This window comes from Macaca thibetana, chromosome 16 (genome assembly GCF_024542745.1).
Source record: "Macaca thibetana thibetana isolate TM-01 chromosome 16, ASM2454274v1, whole genome shotgun sequence".
Lineage (NCBI taxonomy): Eukaryota > Metazoa > Chordata > Mammalia > Primates > Cercopithecidae > Macaca > Macaca thibetana.
The window spans coordinates 44,089,553-44,111,664 of record NC_065593.1 but is presented as its reverse complement, the minus strand read 5'-3'; the positions used below and the strand labels follow the sequence as shown (position 1 = coordinate 44,111,664).

Sequence of the window (22,112 nt, the reverse complement as noted above, 5' to 3'; positions counted from 1 at the left end):
CTCACACCTGTAATCCCAGCACTGTGGGAGGCTGACTGGGGTGGATTACCTAAAGCCAGGAGTTAAGAGACCAGCCTGGCCAACATGGCAAAATCCCACCTCTACCAAAAATACAAAAAATTAGCCAAATTAGACCTGTAGTCCCAGCTCCTCGGGAGGCTGAGGCACAAGAATGGCTTGAACCTGGAAGGTGGAAGTTGTAGTGAGCTGAGATCGCACCACTGCACTTCAGCCTCGGTGACAGACTGAGACTCTGCCTCAAAAAAAAAAAAGAAGAAGACTAGAAGTATGCTAAGCATATTAGCAAGAAGCTCATGTTTATTCTTTTGTACTTACGTTCACAACAATATGAACTAATTGGCTAGTACTAAAGTTCTAGACTTCATCTTTTGTTTAATGCTATTAAATAATTATTATTGTTAAGCTTTCATATTTCTAAATCAAAATTTGAAACCAAACAACAATAACAGCAACCAAAAACCCCAAAATGTCCCAGTTGGTCCTTGAACTTGAACATGCAAATACAGGTGCACAGAGGCACAGAGGGAAAATGAACACACTGCATGGAGCCAGAAAGCTCAGCATCTGGATACCATGTAAAAGCATGAGCTATCCTATTCATGACCATTAACATGCTTCCTGACTTTTAAAAATCTTTATAGTATTATATCCAAAGCTTACTTAGAAAGAGCTTCCCAAAATACCAAAACATGGTAAGGTAAGAAAAAAAGTCCAGAACTATAAACCTACATCATCATCATCTTTTGCTTTTTGCCTTGCATCTTCAGCTTCTGCTCGAGCTCTAGTGGGGAAAAAACAAAACAAAACATGTTATTTGAATTGAGCTCATCTTTTCAAAAAAAAAAAAAAAAAAAAAAAAAAGAGAGAGAGTAGGTCAACAATTTTAACTACCACTAAAGGATTATTTTTCTTTTCCCAAACAGGGTATTTAGCCACCTTCATTTGGTGGAGTATCATCATATCATAGCATTGTTTTCAGAAATAAACAGGTATTAAAGAAAGCGGGATTTTAAAAAATAATGTTTTAAATTTCCTTATTATCAAAACAAAGATGTTTGAACAGTCTCCAACTTTTTTTGCATCATTATAGACATAAAAAATGACAGTATTTAGGCTGGGCGCAGTGGCTTATGCCTGTAATCCCAGCACTTTGGGAGGCCAAGGCAGGTGGATCACCTGAGGTCAGGAGTTCAAGACCAGCCTGGCCAACATGGCGAAACCCTGTCTCCAATAAAAGTACAAAAATTAGCCATGTGTGGTGGCAGGTGCCTGTAATCCCAGCTACTCAGAAGGCTGAGGCAAGAGAATCGCTTGAACTCAGGAGGCAGAGGTTGCAGTGAGCCACGGCCTTGCCACTTCACCCCAGCCTGGGTGACAGGAGTCAATATTTAGATAATAGGCTAGCAACTGGAGAGGCCTGCTCACAGCAGAGGCAATGGGCTGGGGCACTTTGCCCTCTCCCAGGCAGCTCTTGGCCTTCCAGGCTTAAGTGGACAGAAGGTCTCAGTCTCAGGGTTACACCTGTAACCCTTTGTGGCATAACTGGCAAAGAGTTTGGTTTAGAACAACACAGTTAAAACTTACTTCCTAAGCTCTTCCTCCAATTCTTTGTTCTTTTCCTCTAGCTTCAGTTTGGCTTGCTTCACAGCCTCCAATTCCCCTTGCAGCACATCTTTCTCACAGGTCAGTTCATCCACTTTTGCTATCAAATCATTCTTCACTATGTTCAAAGCATTTCTAAGAAACACATATTTCAAGTGCATCATTACAAATAAATATTCTTTCCATCTTTCAGCTATTCCTTTGTAGACTAAAGTAACTGTACAACCATAAAGATGAATAATTTAATACTTTAAGACATTCTACCTGATGTTGTTTGTAGATAAATGCAAAAAGAACACAAAGCAACAGTCTAAGGTTTTACTCATTTATCAAATGAATAAAACAAGACAGACCATCAATTACTAAAAAGTGAGAATATTAAATTTTAAAAATAGCATTCATGAGGTTACTATTGTTAATAATTCCTGAGAATATATTACCCAATCAATAAAGTAAAATTATTCCTTGATGTTACCTTTAATAAATAACGAGAAAAGTCTAAACTGGAAAGTTAAGACAGTCTAAGCTGAAGAAAAAAAATGGAGATCCAGTTCCTTTGGGCATAGTGGGCATAGGACCTCATTATAACTGTAGTCTGTCTTGGATATACAGAGATGTTCCAAAGTTGCTCTGATACAGCAAACTGATAAAGGAACCCAGTCAGCTTTTCCACATGACTGGGGATCTGTCCCACTAAATGTGTCTGAGGGCTTAAGACTCCACAAATTGCACCCAAGGATGCACAGCTAAGGAAGGCAGCTCTGAAGAGGAAGGCTGAGTATACTTCAAAATATTTGTCTGGAAATAAAAGAAACCCCAGGAGAAGAGATAAGAAAACAGACAAATGTCAGGGGAGGGAATAAAAAAAGTGTAAAACCAGGACAAATCCAGAAGATTAAGAAAAAGGCATGGATACTTATAGAGTGAAAAGGAGATGACAATTTGTTTCTACAAAAAAACAGGGCAAGGAAACATATCCATCAGGGCAATGTAGGTCCCAACATTACGTGCGTGCGCGCGCGCGCGTGTGTGTGTGTGTACACTCAGAGGAGGGGAATGAGATGGGACAGGGAGATTCCATTAGTATTACGTTAAAATGATGAAGTGTCATTGACTTGGACAAGAATAAAATTATTTATCTTCTGTTGTTAAAATTTCACATATACTTACTTGGTTTCCAACAGTTGTGTATTTTCTAATATAAGATTCTCAACTTCCCGACCCATTCCTATCAAAAGAAAAAAGATAAAGACTTTGAAAATAAATACATCAATAATCATATACATTTAAAATATAAGCTACAGTCACAAGTTTTATTTTAGAAATGTTATCTGTCCTTTATTAATCTTATTTTGTCTATTTCATTTGATGGATCTACTTTAATAGATTATAAAATTATAAATAATTATTCATTACAAACAAGGCTAAAGATTTTGTTGGCCAATTTCTTTCTTAAATCTGGATTGGCTTGCTAGGGAATGAGGCCAATTTTCAATATCTGTTAGTCTATATTTTATTTCTCATAGATAGTATTTCAAAAGGATCAAGACGTTTCTGCCAAATATTCTAATATTCCAACATTATTTAGGGGAAAAAAGAACAGCTTTAATATGGATCTAAATTGTTTCTAAATCACATCCGACCTTGGAGGCTTTTGCCTAAAAATTAGACCTTATTAATAGAGAACAGGCAAAACCAAGGCCAAAGAAAGACAGAACCCCAAGGCAGATGAAACCTTACCAAAGAAATTATGGTCTTAAAGCCCATGCATTCCATGTAAAGCAAAAACAAAGAACAAGAAATGTTTTACGTAAGAAACAGCATGAAAACAGATTATTAATCTATAAAGTTTTATACATGATATGAAAACATCTGGAATCACAATGTTATGATTTAATGCATAATGATGTGTAAAAGACAGAAATAAAGATGATTTCCTTCATTCATAAGGATGCTGATATAGCTAAAAAATGCTTTACCAATTCTTTCTCACAATAAAAATGACTATAATTAGATTGAAAATCTTCAATCAACAATACAAACTTTCCTTCAAAGTGCCACCTATAAAATAATAATGTTCAGTTATCACTTGAGTGGCTATCTTTGACAGTGTTTGGCATTTTAATGACTACTGTGAGACAGGCACATACAGCATCCAATGCAAGATCCAACGGAGTGGTCTTTAGGGAGAAGAAAGCTAGTAATTTGATTCTCCTGAGAAACTGAAGAAATGAAACAACACACTAGGGAATATCACTCAAAAAACAAAAAGTCAAAGCAAAACAAAAAAAACCCAAAAAAACAAAAAAACCCACCAGTCACTCATGTCAAGGAATTGTGAGCTAATAATGTTGGAAAATCACATACAATGGAAGAAGTAATAATCATAACCCAAGTAAACAGGAAAGAAATCTTTCTAAAGAAAACTACACAAGACAAAGGAGTTAACATGTTCCTTTATTTTAAAAAAGGTAATTTTCCAAATGTAAAATTACTTAAAACAAATACAGCCAACCTAGGAATGCTACATATTCTGTGCACCTGGACTCATATTTTGTCTATATTCTAATTTTCTCAAAGATCAAGGTACTTACACCAGAATGAATTAAATATCAGAAATAGATTACTTAATCATCTACCTATGTATTATCCACAAACTGAAACCAAAGCAAACAAAATAAAAATCCCAAAAATGTTTCCAAATTCTTAACTCCAAAACAATCTTCGGCAAGATATTTGCTTAAAACACTAATGCTAACTTTTTCTTCCTTTGTAGATACAATGGCTGGGAAAGTTAACTTTTTAATAAAGTTATAGAGACAGAAGAAATAAGAGTGTAGACTGGTTGAAAAAAGTTTATATAGTAACTATGTTTGCTATAAACTCTCAAGCACTTAGATAAGCGTGAAAGCTGAAAATATATGAAAGGCAAAAAAATAGTTGAGCAGAAAAAAATGATGAGAAAGCATTAGATGAGAACAGCAGCCAAGAACACCTAGCTTAAAAAGCAGTAATATTAAAATATTCAAAAATCATACACACCAGAATATTCCCCTAGGTAAGCAGCCCAAGAAAAAAATGAGTGAGAATCTCAATTAGATTGTTTTCAGAAAGCAAGAACTAAACTCATTTACTTTGAAAGAGAGGAAACAAAGAAATTGACAAGATGTAGAGAAACCATTAACTAAACACAATGAAGTGTAAATATTTATAAAAAGGAAAAAAATTGAAATGTGTTCTACAGGAAAAACAAATCCTATAATATAGTTTCTAAAGTTTACATTAGCCATGAAGCCAGTAGACAAGACAGATATTCTGCAAACTGGAGGGTATACAGGACATTTTTGAAAAGACACAAAGTCCTCAGTGGGCTTAGAAAATTCACTGTATAATCCATATATTATCCCACTCGGCTTGCATGTCTTCAGGTGCATGAATATACTGCTACTGGGTCCTCGCCATCACCTAAATGTGACTCAGGCTGTTCCACTATAATATGTTGTGAATTTCCCTGTACTGTACTTTTATTGGTCTTCTTGCATCAATGACACAACAGCAACAACATTTTAAAATTATAGTTAAAAGATTAACTGGCAATGTACAGAGTCTACTCTTAAGGGAAAAGACTACAAAAAGTCACAAGGATACCAAATGGAAACACATGATGGTGCCTCTGAGTATGTATGAGACCCGGATGAAGTAGAAATAAAGCCTTTCTGAGATGGCAAAAATAAATAAAGTTTACATTAAATGTACACATTCCCAATGAAGAGTTACCTTAATATATGGTGTATAAATTGAATATATAACCAATAGGATTAGCTAAAATTTCATTTTGAAATGATCAATAAAAATTCTTTATAAGAAAAACATAACTTAAAGTGGCCTCATTTCTATTCAAGACTTAAATGAAGCACAAATTTAGGTCCAATAAATTTGATAACTTTACTTATTAAAAACAAGCAAAAAAAACCAAACTGCCTGGCCGTTTTTAAAATCATAGAAGTTTTATTTGGATTTTAACACTGATTCTCAAGCTAGGTCCACAGATGAGCTTCAGAGTTATATGGTAATTCCTTGAGAAAATGCACAATTTTACCTAGTTCTATACATGTATTTTTCCAAATGTGCATTGCTCTCTTACAAATTCTCCTGTAAAGAATTTTTAATCCCAAAAGGAGAAGAATCACCGATTTTGAGGTGAAACAAAACCGTCAGAACTATTTAGCAATCCATTCACTCAGTTGCTATGTGCTAAAGATGCAACCGTGAACAAAAACACAGTTGTCTCAGCCACATTGAACTCATAGTCTGTCCAGGGAGACAGGTAATTAAAAAATAACAGTAAAGTATGAAAAGTGGTATAATAAAATGCAGTGCCATGGGAATACATTTCAGGGAAAACTAAGGGGATCAAGGCAGAATTTCTGGAGGATGTATCACTTAAGCAAGGCAAGAAAAAAATATACATATATACACACATATATATGTATGTATGTATGTATACACACACACATTTAGGAGAGGGAACAAACAAGCCTTGGTGATGCGCTGTGAGGGAAACTGAGAGGTGCAGGATAGAGAGCTATTCATTCACTGAAACAGTGCCTGTTGGTCCAAGAACAGCCTTGGGGGACAGAACAATAAAGATGACAAACTGAGCTTTATACATGTCAAATGTAAAGCCCTCCAGGTCATCTTAGGGGTGTCTAGTATGCAATTAGGAAATAATAGTCTTGGGCTCTAGAAAAAGATTTGGGATGGAGATAAAAACTTGGGAATAATTAGCCATGAAAACCAAGAAACAATGAGAGCAAATATGATTTCTCAAAGTATCAGACCTAGGACAGGAGCGCTGATATCTGAAAGATGAGGAAAGGAAGCAGATCCTGTTAAGATGACTGAAAAGGTAGAGTCAGAGACTGGAAAGGACATGGGCAAGCTGATATCACAGAAACCCAGCAAAGAGAGTTTTAAATAAGAAAGTTGAGGGATGAGACACCAATCAAGATAAAGGACAAATTGTTGAGATTCTTTTAAATTAGTAAAATTAGAAAAAGGTTGTGCTGGCATGATGGTGCATGCCTGTAGTCCCAGCTACTTGGGAGGCTAAAGGCAAGAGGATTCCTTGAGCCTAGGAGTTCCAGGACAGTCTATACAACATAGTGAGATCTCGCCTCAAAAAAAAAGGGTAATCTTAAGTACTGAGTCCATATATAATGATTGAAATTTGTTATCACTGAATTACACAGAAGAGAAGCCAAGGACTTTTTTTTTTTTTTTTTTTTTTTTTTTTGAGACAGAGTTTTGCTCTGTCACTCAGGCTGGAGTGCAGTGGTACAATCTCAGTTCTCCGCAACCTCCACCTCCCAGGTTCAAGCAATTCTCCTGCCTCGGCCTCCCAAGTAGCTGGGATTACAGGTGCACACCACGATGCCCGGCTAATTTTTGTAGTTTTAGTAGAGCTGGGGTTTCACCATGTTGGCCAGGCTGGTCTCGAACTCCTGACCTCAGGTGATCTGCCCACCTCAGTCTCCCAAAGAGCTGGGATTATAGGCATGAGCCACTGTGCCCAGCCAGGAACATTTTTATTTACCATCTTTGACCAAAAGTATTCATAAGTAACTAAACTTACAGTAATATATTAAAATATTCTAATCTGGACTATTCTAGAGGTAAATGTATCAACATCTACAAAATGGAAAAGATAGTTGGTAGTCTGTTTCTTATCTTTAAAGTGGCAAAGAAACCAAAGCATCAGGATATTACTTTTATTTGATTTAAAAGACCACAGATATTTCTAAGCACTATGGGGCTTCTAAATGCTTCATAAGAAAAGAAAGTTTGGGGCCACCAACCTTAAAAATTTTGTCACTCATTACTGCATTATGAGGTAACACAGTGTACAAATTATATTCAGAAGTACTTCATTCTTGTTAATACAAACAGGCAGCATAAAGGAATTTTGTGGGGTGATGTATATCGATTCTGGTGAATTTTACTGCACTGAATATACATTTTTAAGTTCTTCTAACATTTTTTTCATCTGCTCCTCAATTTTGCCAGGGAGTTAGTTTTTTAAACTAATTATGTCTTAAAAGAAACTTTTCAGGTATAATTTGATGTTAACTAAAATTAAAACATAAAAGTAAATATAAAAATGGAGTATTCCTTAAGAATTAAACTTTCAGGCTGGACGCGGTGGTTCATGCCTGTAATCCCAGCACTTTGGGAGGCCGAGACAGGCGAATCATGAGGTCAGGAGTTTGAGACCAGCCTGGCCAATACAGTGAAACCCCGTCTCTACTAAAAAGACAAAAATTAGTCAGGCATGGTGGTGTTGAGACAAGATCGCGCCACTGCACTCCAGCCTGCACAACAGAATGAGAGTCTGTCTTTAAAAAAAAAAAAGAATTAAAACTTTCTTAGCCCTCCATAAGAAATGCAATTCATTCAATTTCTTCCAAAGTTTTACTTAAACTTTAATGGTGACAGTCCCTTTCTGTCTAACTGTATGTACTTAAAATACTTTCAATCTCTCTTACTAGATATTTATTTTTATGAGACAGGGTCTGGCTCTGTCATCCACGCTGGAACGCAGTGGTGCAACCCATGTTCACTGCAACCTCTGCCTCCCGGGTTCAAGTCATCCTCACACCTCAGCCTCCCAAGTAGCTGGAACTACTGGCATACTCCACCATGTCTGGCTAATTTTGGTATTTTTTGCCATGTTGCCCAGGCTGGTCTCGAACTCCTGAGCTCAAGCGATCCACTTGCCTTGGCCTCCCAAAGTGTTGGGATTACAGGCATGAGCCACTGCAACCGGCCTAGATAGACATTTAGATAGAACTTGTGTTTTCCTTCAAAAACACTTTACAATGTCAAGGACATAACTGGGAATCAATAAATTTAACATAAAATAATGCAAGCAATGTCACTCCACTCCAAAGTCATAACAATTAACAAACGAAACCTTTTGAGAACAGTGTAGTCTGCACTATAATTATACGAATAGATACAAATTTTTTTTAGCTTAGTATCTCCAAAGGCATATATTTTTAATTCCATATAGTTTTAAATTTCTATAGGGTCTTAAGTTATAAGGAAGGTACACCAAAACTGATTCATATGAGCCAGAATCCTGCACTGAAAGGAACTTTAGAGATCATCCAGGGCAGGGGTTGGCAAACTCTTTCTATAAAGGGCCAGACAGTAAATATTTTAGGCTTTAGGTTTCGGTTGCCTACTCAACACTGCTGTTGGTAGGCAAAGGCAACCACAGACAATAAGTAAATGGTGGTGGCTGTGTTCCAATAAAACTTCATTTAAACACGCACACAAGAGATCAGCTGGATTTGGTTGGAGGTAAGCTGCAGTTTGCCAGACTCCTGAACTAGGGTCCAGCTCCTTCATTTTACACACAAGGAAATTAAGGTCCAAAAAGGTTAAGCCACTTGGCAAAGGTCAGCAGGCAAATAGTCTAAGAGCCAAATGCAATATTCTTTTCAAACCATGTATTCTTCTAGAACACAAACTTTAAAATGATTATATTTACCATAGAGCTACAACATAATATACTCTGTGAAAGCTTAGAAAAATCAAGTGTTATAATTTCTTATTTAATTAAAGTCAACAGCATATAATGAAATTTAGGTAAGCCAGGAAATAACTAGCCATCAATCCATACATACACACACACACACACGCATGCACGCAAACACACACACACACACACACACCATGTTTCTTATGTGTAGCAGGAGTTCAATAAATTGTGTTGTATGAATTCAAAATATGAGTTTAAATGCAATTCAGTTTTAAGCATATCCATAAGCAAAGGTGCTTTCATTTAAAACTTTCATGATCACAAAGAATATGTTCCCAATAACTACCTAAAAGGGCAATAACCCTGTGCCACTGAGCAGTTGGGGACATTTTAAAGGACTTTTCAATTAAATCATTTAAAAAATCAATTTTAAAAACAGTATGATACTTCTTCAGATGAGCTATCATACCTAGTAAATCTGCTCCTTCATCCACATCTCCTATTAGGCCTGAGCCAGCTGAAGACAGTTCTTCAAAGAGAGATTCTGTATTGCGATCAAAAGCTTTGTTCTCTATGCCTTTGGTGGGAGTGCTATGCAACAAGAACAACAAAACCAAATCAACAAATGACAAAGACTTTTTAGACGCTGTAAAATGAATACAATAGGCTAAGCTACATAGGACTTTCTTACCTATAATTTATGTTTACTAGAAAATATAATTTAAAAAGATTTCTCAAAGGCTTCCTAAGAAATTCTCACTAAGCTCCATGGAAATAAGCTGGTGAAGAAATTATAGAATGTTTTTCTTGTATGATCCCAGCAAACACAAGCAGTAATGGCAGCTCCTCTGCTCTATACCAAGTTCTGGTCTAAGTGCTTCCCAAAGATTACCTATGTCACAAGAAGGCAATTATGTGTGTAAAAGATGGTTAGAGTAGCATTTCTCATAGTGGCAAAAATTGAAATGAGCTAAATGACCGTTAACAGGGGACAGATGAGGTAAGTTATACACATATAAAGTTAAAATTTTTACCTTTAAGGTTAAAAACATAAATAGAGCTTTATAAACTAAAGAAACCCATTATACAAAGGTTTTCTTTTTTAATCAAGTTGCAAAACAGTGTATATACTATATGCCCTATTTTGCAGGGGTATATAGGGGAATAGGGAAGTGTATATGTTTGTGCCTGAATACTATTAATAGAAAAAACTCTGTAGACCATTTCCAGTTAAACATGGTAGAGAGAACACAGTCATTTATCATCTAATAACTCAGAAACTCAACCAAAATGAAAGTTAAGAAATTAAAAAGGTATACACCCAAAAGGACAAAGAGAATAGAAAAAGAAACTATAGCAGATGAAATGTGAACAAAATTCTGTAAGATGGAAAACAGATGGGCAAACAGTAGAAAGTGATTCACTAGACCCGAGAAGGCTGAAACCTAAGCCACTGGGGTTTAGGGAGGAGGTCAATATGCTGCCAGAACCCCTGAAAGGCCTAGGACTTGAAGGTACCAGCAACCACAGGGGAGGGCATGTAGGGAGGAACATGAAACAGAAGGACAGGATAAAAAAAACTGTACAAGAGGCAGTACTGGACCTAGATACAATCCTCCAGAACAGTGAGACCTCCCTTCTCTTGGCACAGCTCAGTAACAATGGAAGCCAAGTTTAAATGTTATAGGCAGGAAAGTGGAGAATCAGCATTATTTACTTAAGTATGAATAAAACAGCCACAGAGTACCAGATGTTTAAAGAAGGCCTCTATTATAAAAGAAAGGGCCCAAAACAAAGAGGATGTGACAGAGACACTAAGAGCAAAAAAAGACAATGCAGGCAGCAGCGACAACAAAAAAACAAAGCACTTAATTTTCTTCAGAATAAATGTTGCATTCGTAAAATAGCAAGATGGTGTAAGTACCAACCAAGAAAAAAAAACTTAGAAAAAAAAAAGAAAGAGGGTTTAAAAGAAAATCTGCCAGCAATTAGTACAAAATAAAAGAGACAGGAAAGAGGGGAGAAAATAAATTATGACAGTCATTCCAGGATGTTCAAAACATAGCTAACAGGTGTTCCAGAATGAGAGCAGAAGAAACAGTAAGAAGAAAGAGAATTTCTCAGAACTGGAAGATAGGAATGTTCAGATGAAAACAGTTAATTCATATAAGAAGATACAAAAAAGACCCCTACACCAAGCACAGCATCATTAATTTTTTAAAAATCAAGAAAGTAACATTCTTAAAAGATTTCAGAGAGTATATAAAAATGAGCAAGAACTCAAATAACAACACCCTGAACTCAACATGAAAATGAAGTAATGTCTTTGCAATTCTGATGGAAAAAAAACTCCCAACCTATAGTTCTTTATCTAGCCAAACTATCAAGTATGTCTTCTTATGAAATTTGTAATTCAAGTTCATAGTGCTCAAAAAAAAAAATTTACTTGTCATGCACCCTTTGCCTGGAAACCTAGTAAGGATACGTTCTGTCAAAACAAAGGCATAAATCAACAAGCAGGATGATGTGGCATCCAGGAAACAAAAGATACAACAGAAGAAAAAAAGGTGAAAAGAATTCCAGGGATGATAGTGAGGGCATATTCCAGAACCAGAGCAACTATGACAGTAGTCTCAATTGGAGAATGGGAATAGAAGACTGCAGGAGAGTGAGCCCTAAAAAACAGACAGATTTTGTGTTTGGTCATATTAGGGACTTTTACATTTATGAATTTCATAGTGTCTGCCAATGATTTAGTAACAGGAACACAGAAACATAAGGAAAAGAAACAAAATAACCCAAGGCTTTATTAATTTCAGAAGAACAAAAAGTTGTAAAGGAAATTATATGGGCCGGGTGCGGTGGCTCACGCCTGTAATCCCAGCACTGGGAGGCCAAGGCGGGTAGATCATGAGGTCTGGAGTTCGAGACCAGCCTTACCAACATGGTGAAACCCCATCTCTACTCAAAATACAAAAATTAGCCGGGTGTGGTGGCGCCTGCCTGTAATCCCAGTTAGGGGGCTGAGGCAGGAGAATTGCTTGAACCTGACAGGCAGAGGTTGCAGGGAGCCGAGATCGCACCACTGCACTTCAGCCTGGGCAACAGAGCGAGACGCCATCTCGGAGGAGGGAGAAAAAAAAGAAATGAAATGTAATTATACTATATTCTGTGGCTAAGTAGAATTACAGATTAATTTTATGTAGTCATACTGATATAAATAATGAACATTAACGGAATTTGAAATATAATAATATTAGGAGGATGAAAATATGGTGCTTTAGGCATTATATCCTCATCTACTATAGAAAGCCAATAGTTAACATCACAGCCTTTTTCAACCAGGGTTCCTTATTTGATCTACAGAATACAGAAAACGATTTAAGTATTTTCTCTATTCTCCCAAGGAAAGTACATGCCTAGAGTCCTATTCTAGACGCACAGGAGCATAGCTAATTCATTATATACAAGAGATGCCTTAGGACATTAGGACTGCATTTTCTCACAGAATCTCAGCTGAAAAAGGGAGGGATGAAGGAGGGGCAGGATGAGCATGTCATTTTAGATACCTGAAGACAAACAGCATAAGAGAGAGCTATGAAGTGATAAAGTCATGCACCCTTTACCGAGAAAGCTAGTAAGGATAAGCTCTGTCAAAACAAAGGCATAAATCAAGAAGCAGGGTGATGCAGGATCCAGGAAAAAGAGTGGCGACAGAATGAGAACCTGTCTGAGAGAGAGAGAGAGAGAGAGAGAGACAGAGGGTTCTGGTTTTGAATCCCAGGTCCACCTCTTGCTAGCACCTCTGGTAATCTGGGACAAGCTACTTGAACAAGTTCTAAGTCTCTTTATTTATAAAATAAGCATAAAAAGTCTACCTCATAAGGTTGTAATTAGGATCAAATTATATAAAATCATGATGAAAACAGTACTAGTTAACATTTACTGAATGGGGCATTTTGCAATGATTTATCATAATTGATTTATTTAATCTTCACAACCATCTGAGGCATTAACACAACACCGTTTTATAGATGAGAAAACATACCTAGGATTCAAATCCAAGACAGGATTTGAACCCACACAGTTTTACTCTAGAGTCTGTGCTTTTAACCACTATAGCGTACTGCACAATGCTTAACAGAGATCAATAAATGGCTTTATTTTTATAGACATTAATTAATTAAAGGATAAATTTTATGGAAGAAATGAAAAGAAAGGCAGTAGCTCCTCTCTGACATTCTTGAGCATCAACGAATTTTGGATAATCCTGATTAAGATGACATCTAATCTCCCAGCTTTGGGAGGCTGAGGCAGGCAGATCACTTGTGCTCAGGAGTTCAAGACCAGCCTGGCCAACGTGGTAAAACCCTGTCTCTACTAAAAATACAAAAAGTAGCCCAGTGGGGTGTTGCACGCCTGTGGTCTCAGCTACCTGGGAGGCTGAGATGGGAGACTTGCTTGAACTCTGGGGAGGGGGTGGGGGGAGGGCAGTGAAAGTTGCAGTGAGCCAAGATAGCACCATTGCATCCAGCCTAAGTGACAGAGCGAGATTCCATCTCAAAAACAAACAAACAAAAAAGATGATATCTAACCATTTTCTTCCTACCACTAAACAGCCTTCCCATGTAAAATGATACTAAAATGAGACTAATTTCTTCCAATAATGAGATCATTACAGTTCTCAAGATGGAAGTACATTCTCTCTTCCTGATCTGGGGGAAGGTACAAAAGTTTATTCAAACATTTTTGTTTGATTTTTTAAATTACATTTATTTAGCATATGTACACATAAAAAAGAAATCATCTTCTGAACCCACCCAGCAGGAAACGTGCACAAACTCAAAGTAAGTGCTAGGGGGAGGGGCCCTGGCCCCAAGTTAGTGGCTGGGACAATGCAATCCTGTGAGTAAGCCCCAGTCAGGAGGGGGCTGGACTGAAGTGTCCGGCAGGCTGGAGTCCCCTGCTGCTGGCCCTAAAATAAGCATGCTCCATAGCCAAAGGTCTGTTTCATGCCCTCAAAGTAGCACTGCTGCCAGCCCTGCCATGTCCACTCTGTTACTTCCTTCACTCCTGCTTCTTGGTTTCCTCAAGTTACAGAAAGTATGGGATATGTCTTGGCTGTCTTTTTTCCCCTAGTTTGAATGCGTCCCCTATAAAATTCAGCTGTTGCCAATGTGATAGTATTAAGATGGGGCCTTCAAGAGGTGATTAGGCCATAAGGGCTTCTCCCTTATAAATAGGATTGGGGTCCTTATAAAATAATGAGGCTTTATCCAGTGTTCAGGGCTCACTTGTCCTCCTGCTATGTGAGGACATAGAGGTCCTCCCCTCCAGAGGATGCAGCAACAAGGCACCAACTTGAAAGCAAAGAGCAGCCCTCACCAGACACCTGACCCTGCCAGCACCTTGATCTTGCCCTTCCTAGCCTCCAGAACTGTGAGAAAATTAATTTCTGTTCTTTATAAATTGTCCAGGTGCAGTGGCTCACGTCTGTAATCCCAGCACTTTGGGAGGCTGAGGCAGGCTGATCACCTCAGGAGTTCGAGACCAGCCTGGGCAACATGACAAAACCCCGTTTCTACTAAAAATACAAAAAAAAAAAAAAAAAATTAGCTGGGCGTGGTGGTGGGTGCCTATAATCCCAGCTACTTGGGAGACTGAGGCAGAAGAATCCCTTGAACCTGGGAGACAGAGGTTGCAGTGAGCTGAGATCACACCACTGCATTCCAACCTGGGCAACAAAACAAGACTCCGTCTCAAAAAAAATAAACAAGGATGGGCATGGTAGCTCACGCCTGTAATCCCAGCACTTTGGAAGGCCGAGGCGGGCAGATCACCTGAGGTCGGGAGTTCGAGACCAGCCTGACCAACATGGAGAAACCCCATCTCTACTAAAAATACAAAATAAGCCAGGCGTGGTGGCGCGCACCTGTAATCCCAGCTACTAGAGAGGCTGAGGCAGGAGAATCACTTGAACCTGAGAGGCAGAGGTTGCAGTGAGCTGAGATCACGCCATTGCACTCCAGCCTGGGCAACAGGCTCAAAATAAACAAACAAACAAACAAATAAATAAATATATAAATTACCCACTCTGGTATTTTGCTATAGTAGTACAAAACAGACTAAGACACCATCCTTCCTGCTCATATACCTAATTCGTGATCCTACAAAGATAACATTTAACAAAAAATTTAAACCATGTACAGTGTCCAGTTTCAAGAATAGGAATTAGAATATAACACTAACATTTATTCAACAAAATATCTGAATCCATTTTGTCCAGTCAGAGACTGGAGAACAGCGTTCATGGGAGTTGGGGGTGGGGAGGTGGAATATGTCTTCATCTGACATTTATGTTACCTTGAACCTTTATATCCACTGAGATCTTTGTCCATATCCAGCTCAGGAGTAGATTCAATGATTGCTTGAACTTCTGACTTCTCTTCATTTTCAGCAGAGCCTTAAAAAAGGACATGATGAAATAAACAATACATATATTACATAGTACCCCAATATAAAAATCCTGTTGTTTTTACAGTTGTAAAGGTATCATTTGAACATTTTTTAAAAATGTACAGGCCGGGCGCGGTGGCTCAAGCCTGTAATCCCAGCACTTTGGGAGGCCGAGGCGGGTGGATCACGAGGTCAGGAGATCGAGACTATCCTGGCTAACATGGTGAAACCCCATCTCTACTAAAAATACAAAAAACTAGCCGGGCGTGGTGGCGGGCGCCTGTAGTCTCAGCTACTTGGGAGGCTGAGGCCGGAGAATGGCGTGAACCCGGGAGGCAGAGCTTGCAGTGAGCCGAGATCACGCCACTGCACTCCAGCCTGGGAGACACAGCGAGACTCCGTCTCAAAAAAAAAAAAAAAAAAAAAAAAAAAAGTACAAGACTAGGTTTTAGGAAATACAGCATTATACAATATATCATATATTCAGTTAACAGTTCATATAAAAAACTAATAAGCAACCAGAGACAGTTTTCCTTTGTGTTTTGTGGAACACAGAGTGCAAGGTATCTAAGGCCCTGCTTTCATTCTTATTTAAAAGATGGAAGTTAAAGAAACTAAAGACAAAGACTAAACTAAGACAGGGGACAGAAAAGAACTGTCCTCCTGTCTTTTAGGCTCTGTGACCTCCTGGCCCCCAACTCCTGGCCCCAATAGTTTCTCTCCAAGACTAATCAAACATTACCTCTTTTAAGCACTGAATACAATTAAGTACAGTCTTATCTCAGTATCCATGGGGGATTGGTTCCAGAACCCACCACAATACCAAAATCTATGGATGTTCAGGTCCCTTATATAAAATGGCATTTATTTGCATATAACTTATCAATATCCTCCCATATACTTTAAATCATCTCTAGATTACTTACAATACCTAATACAATGTAAATGCTATGTAAATAATTGTCATACTGTACTGTTTAGGTGATAGTAAGAAGAAAGTATGTACATGTTTAGTACAGGCACAGCTATCATTTTTTTTTTTTCCAAATATTTTCAATCTACAGACGCAGAATCACAGATACAGAGGGCCAACTATATCCGCCTATTTTATAAATACAAAGCAGGCAACACCCGCAAAGATATATTTTCTCATACCCACATTATCTGGGTTTACTGAATACTTTCCTAGTAAGTAAAGAACTAGGGTCACTTACCAGTAGATACATTTCTAGTTTCTTGGGCTACCTGTACTTCAATGTGTTTGCTTATCTCTGATTTATTTGGCGCATCTGTAACCTTCACAAATCCTTCATTTTCTTCCTTTAAGGGAGTATCAGTAGGAATTGTTGCCACATCTGAATTAGCTGTTGATGCTGGAGTGGTAGCTTTAGATCCGCCTTGGCTAACATCAGAAAGCTCATCCTACAAATAAAAATAATTTAAAATAAAATTTTAAATGATGAATTTACTCTAAACCACATTAAATGGGTTAAGAAATAAATCTACCAAAGAAAGTTCTATTGTTTTGTGTTTTTTTTCTTCCAAAATAAAGGCAATAAAGAGCCACTGATTACCAATAAGTACTCTCTCTAGACCCTCCGCAAATAATTGGGAAATATTTAAGTAAATTGTATTTTTTCAGATGAGATTTTTCTAAACAGAAAATTTGAAAATAGAAGAATTATTAGCAATAAAACTATACATTAATGTCAACATCATTCTTAATGGCAATTGCAATATTGTACAATCACTTGGTAATAAAGACCTACTTTAGAACATTTAGAACATAGGGTCTGTAATAGCTGCTCTAAAACAGAAGTAGAATAAGCAAATTCTTAATCTCAGGGTATCTTTGTAAAGTGTGGTATTAAAATATCCTGCATCTAAAGCATGTGAAGTGCTTAAAGTGCTTGTTAAAATGCAGTGGCTCACACCTGTAATACCAGCACTGCGGGAGGCCGAGGGGGGCGGATCACGAGGTCAGGAGTTTGAGACAGCCTGGCCAACACAGGTGAAACCCCGTCTCTACTAAAAATACAAAAATTAGCCGGGCGTGGTGGCAGGCACCTGTAATCCCAGCTACTTGGGAGGCTGAGGCAGGAGAATCGCTTGAATCCGGGAGGCAGAGGTTGCAGTGAGCCAAGATCACGCCACTGCACTCCCGTCTCAGCGACAGAGCTAGACTCCATCTCAAAAAAAAAAAAAAAGCAGGGAGAGGGGGCAGATTCCAGCCATGCACATGCCTGTAATTCCAGCTGAGGTGGGAGGTTGCCTTAAGCCCAACAAGACCCTATCTTTTTGAAAAAAAAGAAAAGAGGAGGGAGTAGAGAGGAGTAGACAGAGTCTAAGTCCAACTCCAGACTTAATGCACCAAACTTTGGGCAGTGAGAATAGGTCATCTATATTTTAACAAGCAATCCAGGTGAGTTACATACTCACTGAAATTTGATTACTATTATAGGATCTACAGATAGGTTTCAAGAGGTATATGCAAATTGAAATTGTATGCAAAAATTTGTGTACAATGTATTTTTCTGGGAAAAGAATTATAGCTTTTATCAGATATTCAAAGGGGTTTGCAGCTCCAAAGTAATTATAAACAACTGTCCAGTGGCTATCAAGAATGAAGCAGTTCTTTTGGGGCACCCAGGTTTTAAGAAAAGAGAAACTGACAAAAAGTTTACAGCCACCACCACTAATTATGATGATAATAATAATAATAATAGGCCGGGTGCAGTGGCTCATATCTGTAATCCTAGCACTTTGGAAGGCCGAGGCAGGCGGATCTCCTGAGGTCAGGAGTTCAAGACCAGCCTCACCAACATGGAGAAACCCTGTCTCTACTAAAAATACAAAAAATTAGTCGGGCGTGGCAGCACAGGCCTGCAATTTCAGCTACTCGGGAGACTGAGGTGGGAGAACTGCCTGAACCCAGGAGGTAGAGGTTGTGGTGAGCCCAGATCGCACCATTGCACTCCAGCCTGGGCAACAAGAGCAAAACTCTGTCTCAAAAAAAAAAAAATAATAATAATAATAATAATGATTAGGGTAAATTAAGTGAATTTATCATTCACTAAATGTATGACCTTCGGTAAGTTATGTATCCTTTCTAAACCTTTGTTTTATAATCTGTACAGTAGAGATAATAGTATCTACTTCTTAAGATTCTTATTAAGTTATTCTACATTATGGCTTAGCAATGTATTTCACACATACTAAGAATTTAAAATATTAACTATTATAATAGTAACTATTCGTACAATTATAAATACATAATTATATTTTTTATAATTTATATTTATAATATTTTAATTATAAATTATATATTATATATATATAATTCCCTTAAGGGAGTATCAGTAGGAATTATTGCCACATCAATTTAGCTATTGATGCTGAAGTGGTAGCTTTAGATCCACCCTGGCTAACATCAGAAAGTTCAACCTACAAATAAAAGTAATTTAGAAGAAATTTTAATTGAGTAATTTATTCTAAAGTACTTTAAAAATGGGTTAAGAAATAAACTTGTCTGGAGAAAGTTATAATTTTTTTAAAAGGTAATAAAGAGTCACCGATTATCAATAAATAATCTCTCTAGCTCCTCTGCAAATAACTGGGAAATATTTAAGTAAATCATATTTTTCCAGACATACAAGAGATTTTTCTCTTTTTTTCTAAGACAGAGCCTCACTCTGTCACCCAGGCTGGAGTGCAGTGGCATAATCTCAGCTCACTGCAACCTCCACCTCCCAGGCTCAAGCCATTCTCATGCCTCAGTCCCCTGAGCACCTATGATTATAGGCGTGTGTCACCATGCCCCACTAATTTTTTGTATTTTTGGTAGAGATGGGGTTTTGCCACACTGCCTAGGCTGGTCTCAAACACCTGGCCTCAAGTGATCCGCTGGTCTCGGCCTCCCAAAGTGCTTGGATTACAGGCGTGAGCCATTGTGCCCGGCCGATTTTTCTAAATGGCAAATTTGAAAATAAGATATGAAAGGCATTAGCAGCCAGGCTTGGTGGCTCATGCCTAAAATCCCAACACTTTGGGAGGCCCAGGCAGGCAGATCACCTGAGGTCAGGAGTTCGAGACCAGCCTGGCCAACATGGCGAAACCTCATATCTACTAAAAATACGAAAATTAGGCCTGGTGGCAGGTGTCTGTAATCCCAGCTACCGGGGAGGCAGAGGTTGCAGTGAGCCAAGATCGTGCCACTGCACTCCAGCCTGGGGAACAGAGCGAGACTCTCTCCAAAAAAGGAAAAGCATTAGCAATAAAATTACACACTGATGTCAACATCATTTTAATGGCAGTTGCAATACTGTATCACTATTAATTACAGTATATTGTACATATTAATTATAATATATTGTACAATATATTTGACACAATATAACATAAAAATAAAATAGTATACCCATGTTTAAGAGTACAATACTTCGGCCAGGCGTGGTGGCTCACGCCTGTAATCCCAGCACTTTGGGAGGCCGAGGCAGACAGATCACCTGAGGTCAGGAGTTCGAGACCAGCCTGGCCAACATGGAGAAACCCCTTCTCTACTAAACATACAAAAATTAGCTGGGCCTGGTGGCACACGTCTGTAATCCCAGCTATTGGGGAGGCTGAGGCAGGAGAATCACTTGAACCCAGGAGGCAGAGATCGCAGTGAGCCAAGATTGCACCATTGCACTCCAGCCTGGGTGACAAGAGTAAGACTCCGTCTCAAAAAAAAAAAAAAAAAAAAGAGTACTTCTTACTTGCATACTTCAGGCATGCCTGTAATCCCAGCTACTTTGGAGGCTGAGGCACAAGAAGTGCTTGAATGGCCTGGGCAACACAGCAAGATCCCACCGCATAAAACAGTAATAATGTATTGTACATTTAAAATTTTTAGAAGGTAGATCTCATATTAAATGTTCTTACTACAACACAATAAAAAGGGCTGAGGCAGGAGAATCGCTTGAACCCGTGAGGCAGAGCTTTCAGTGAGCTGAGATTGCACCACTGAACTCCGGTTTGGGCGACAGAGCGAGACTTCATCTCAAAAAAAAAAAAAAAAAAAAAAAAAAATTAGCCAGGTGCAGTGGCTCACGCCTGTAATCCCAGCACTTTGGGAGGCCAAGACGGGTGGATTAGTTGAGGTCAGGAGTTCCAGACCAGCTTGGCCAACACGTGGAAGCCCTGTCTCTACTAAAAATAAAAAAATTAGCCAGGCATGGTGACACATGCCAGTAATCCCAGGTACTCGGGAGGCTGAGAGGCAGGAGAATCACTTGAACCCAGGAGGCGGAGGTTGCAGTGAGTCAAGATTGCGCCACTGTACTCCAGCCTGATGAAAGGGCAAGACTCCGTCTCAAAAAAAAAAAAAAAAAAAATTGCTAACTATTTCCTTTAACTGGTAACTGGCACCCAATATAAAAGTATCTGATAGAAACCTACTAATTCCAGCAAATTCATTTGTTTGCAGTTGAGTCAAAAAGACTGACAGTATTAAAAAAAAAAAAAAAAAAAAAAAAAAAAAAACTGACAGTATTTAATACCTCTGGAGCCAAAGAGGCTGATAGTGCAAACAACTACAAGTCCCTCTGAGCACCATTTGCATTGTCTTTGCTTTGATATATACTCTATTAAAACATAAGTAGTATTTGGCTGTGCATGGTCGGCTCATGCCCGTAATCCCAGCACTTTGAGAGATTGAGGTGGGCATATCACCTGAGCCCACGAGTTTGAGAACAGCCTGGGAAACCTGGTGAAACACTGTCTCTACTAAAAATGCCAAAAATTAGCCCAGCATGGTGGTGCACGCCTGTAGTCCCAGCTACGAGGAAGGCTAAGGCATAAGAATTGCTTGAATCCAGGAGGCAGAGGCTGCAGTGAACTGAGACTGAGCCCATGTTATCATGTACATGAATTCCCATTCTTTAAAGGTTTCAAACGTACCACACATTTAAAAATATAAAATAAACAGTTTGTATTTCTGATAAACAGTGTTGATGAAAACACTTAAAACCGATTAAGACTACGGATTCAGAAAGCCCTAGAGAATACTGAGTTCATCTATACAAGCAAGTGATATGCCTTTGAAACTGTGTCAAAAATAAATAATTTGAGGTCAATCTTGGAATTGTCATTTACCTCTTAAATACAGAGAAATTATTTCTTCTTCCTCCTTATTATTGCAGTCTCCCACTCCCCACAAAAGGCAGGTTATTTTCACCTTAGAAAAAATTGTACTTAGTAATTTAAAAGTTCACAACATAAAAAGTATAGCAAAGGCCCACTTTCCAAATTCACTTGTGGATCTGGGGTCATGCAATAAAATAACCAGGAGACAGTCTAGATATCATGGGGTGAAAAGAAAAAAACAAAAAGAAAGAAAATAACCAGGAGAGAGCTGAACCTAAAACAGGAAACGGACCTGATACCTCAGCAATCCCAAGGTTTCAGGCTACAAGGAAGTGGTTAATCAGGATCTACTTAGAAGAAA

At 38.3% G+C, this 22,112-nt stretch overlaps 3 protein-coding genes across 16 annotated transcripts in view; 2 read left to right on the top strand and 1 right to left on the bottom strand.

The window, feature by feature from the left end:
- Positions 1-22,112, top strand: part of LOC126939625 (nucleoside diphosphate kinase B) — a 259,418-nt gene that overhangs the window by 89,446 nt on the left and 147,860 nt on the right. The window contains exon 1 of one of the 4 annotated variants that reach the window (XM_050765100.1): positions 16,260-16,269. The exons of the other annotated variants lie outside the window; for them this stretch is intronic. The gene's annotated coding sequence lies outside the window, so the exon portion shown is untranslated. Of the gene's footprint in view, positions 1-16,259; positions 16,270-22,112 lie in introns of those variants that run through there. 4 annotated transcript variants of the gene reach the window in all.
- LOC126939627 (nucleoside diphosphate kinase A) overlaps positions 1-22,112 on the top strand; it is a 446,836-nt gene that overhangs the window by 286,262 nt on the left and 138,462 nt on the right. The window lies entirely within an intron of this gene.
- Positions 1-22,112, bottom strand: part of SPAG9 (sperm associated antigen 9) — a 161,734-nt gene that overhangs the window by 43,616 nt on the left and 96,006 nt on the right. For all 8 annotated transcript variants that reach the window (XM_050765040.1, XM_050765042.1, XM_050765041.1 and 5 more), the window contains 6 exons: positions 16,840-17,047; positions 15,533-15,632; positions 9,639-9,760; positions 2,794-2,851; positions 1,606-1,758; positions 751-802 (listed from right to left, as the gene is read on the bottom strand). In XM_050765040.1, the coding sequence (XP_050620997.1) occupies positions 751-802; positions 1,606-1,758; positions 2,794-2,851; positions 9,639-9,760; positions 15,533-15,632; positions 16,840-17,047 (693 nt within the window). The remainder of the gene's footprint in view (positions 1-750; positions 803-1,605; positions 1,759-2,793; positions 2,852-9,638; positions 9,761-15,532; positions 15,633-16,839; positions 17,048-22,112) is intronic.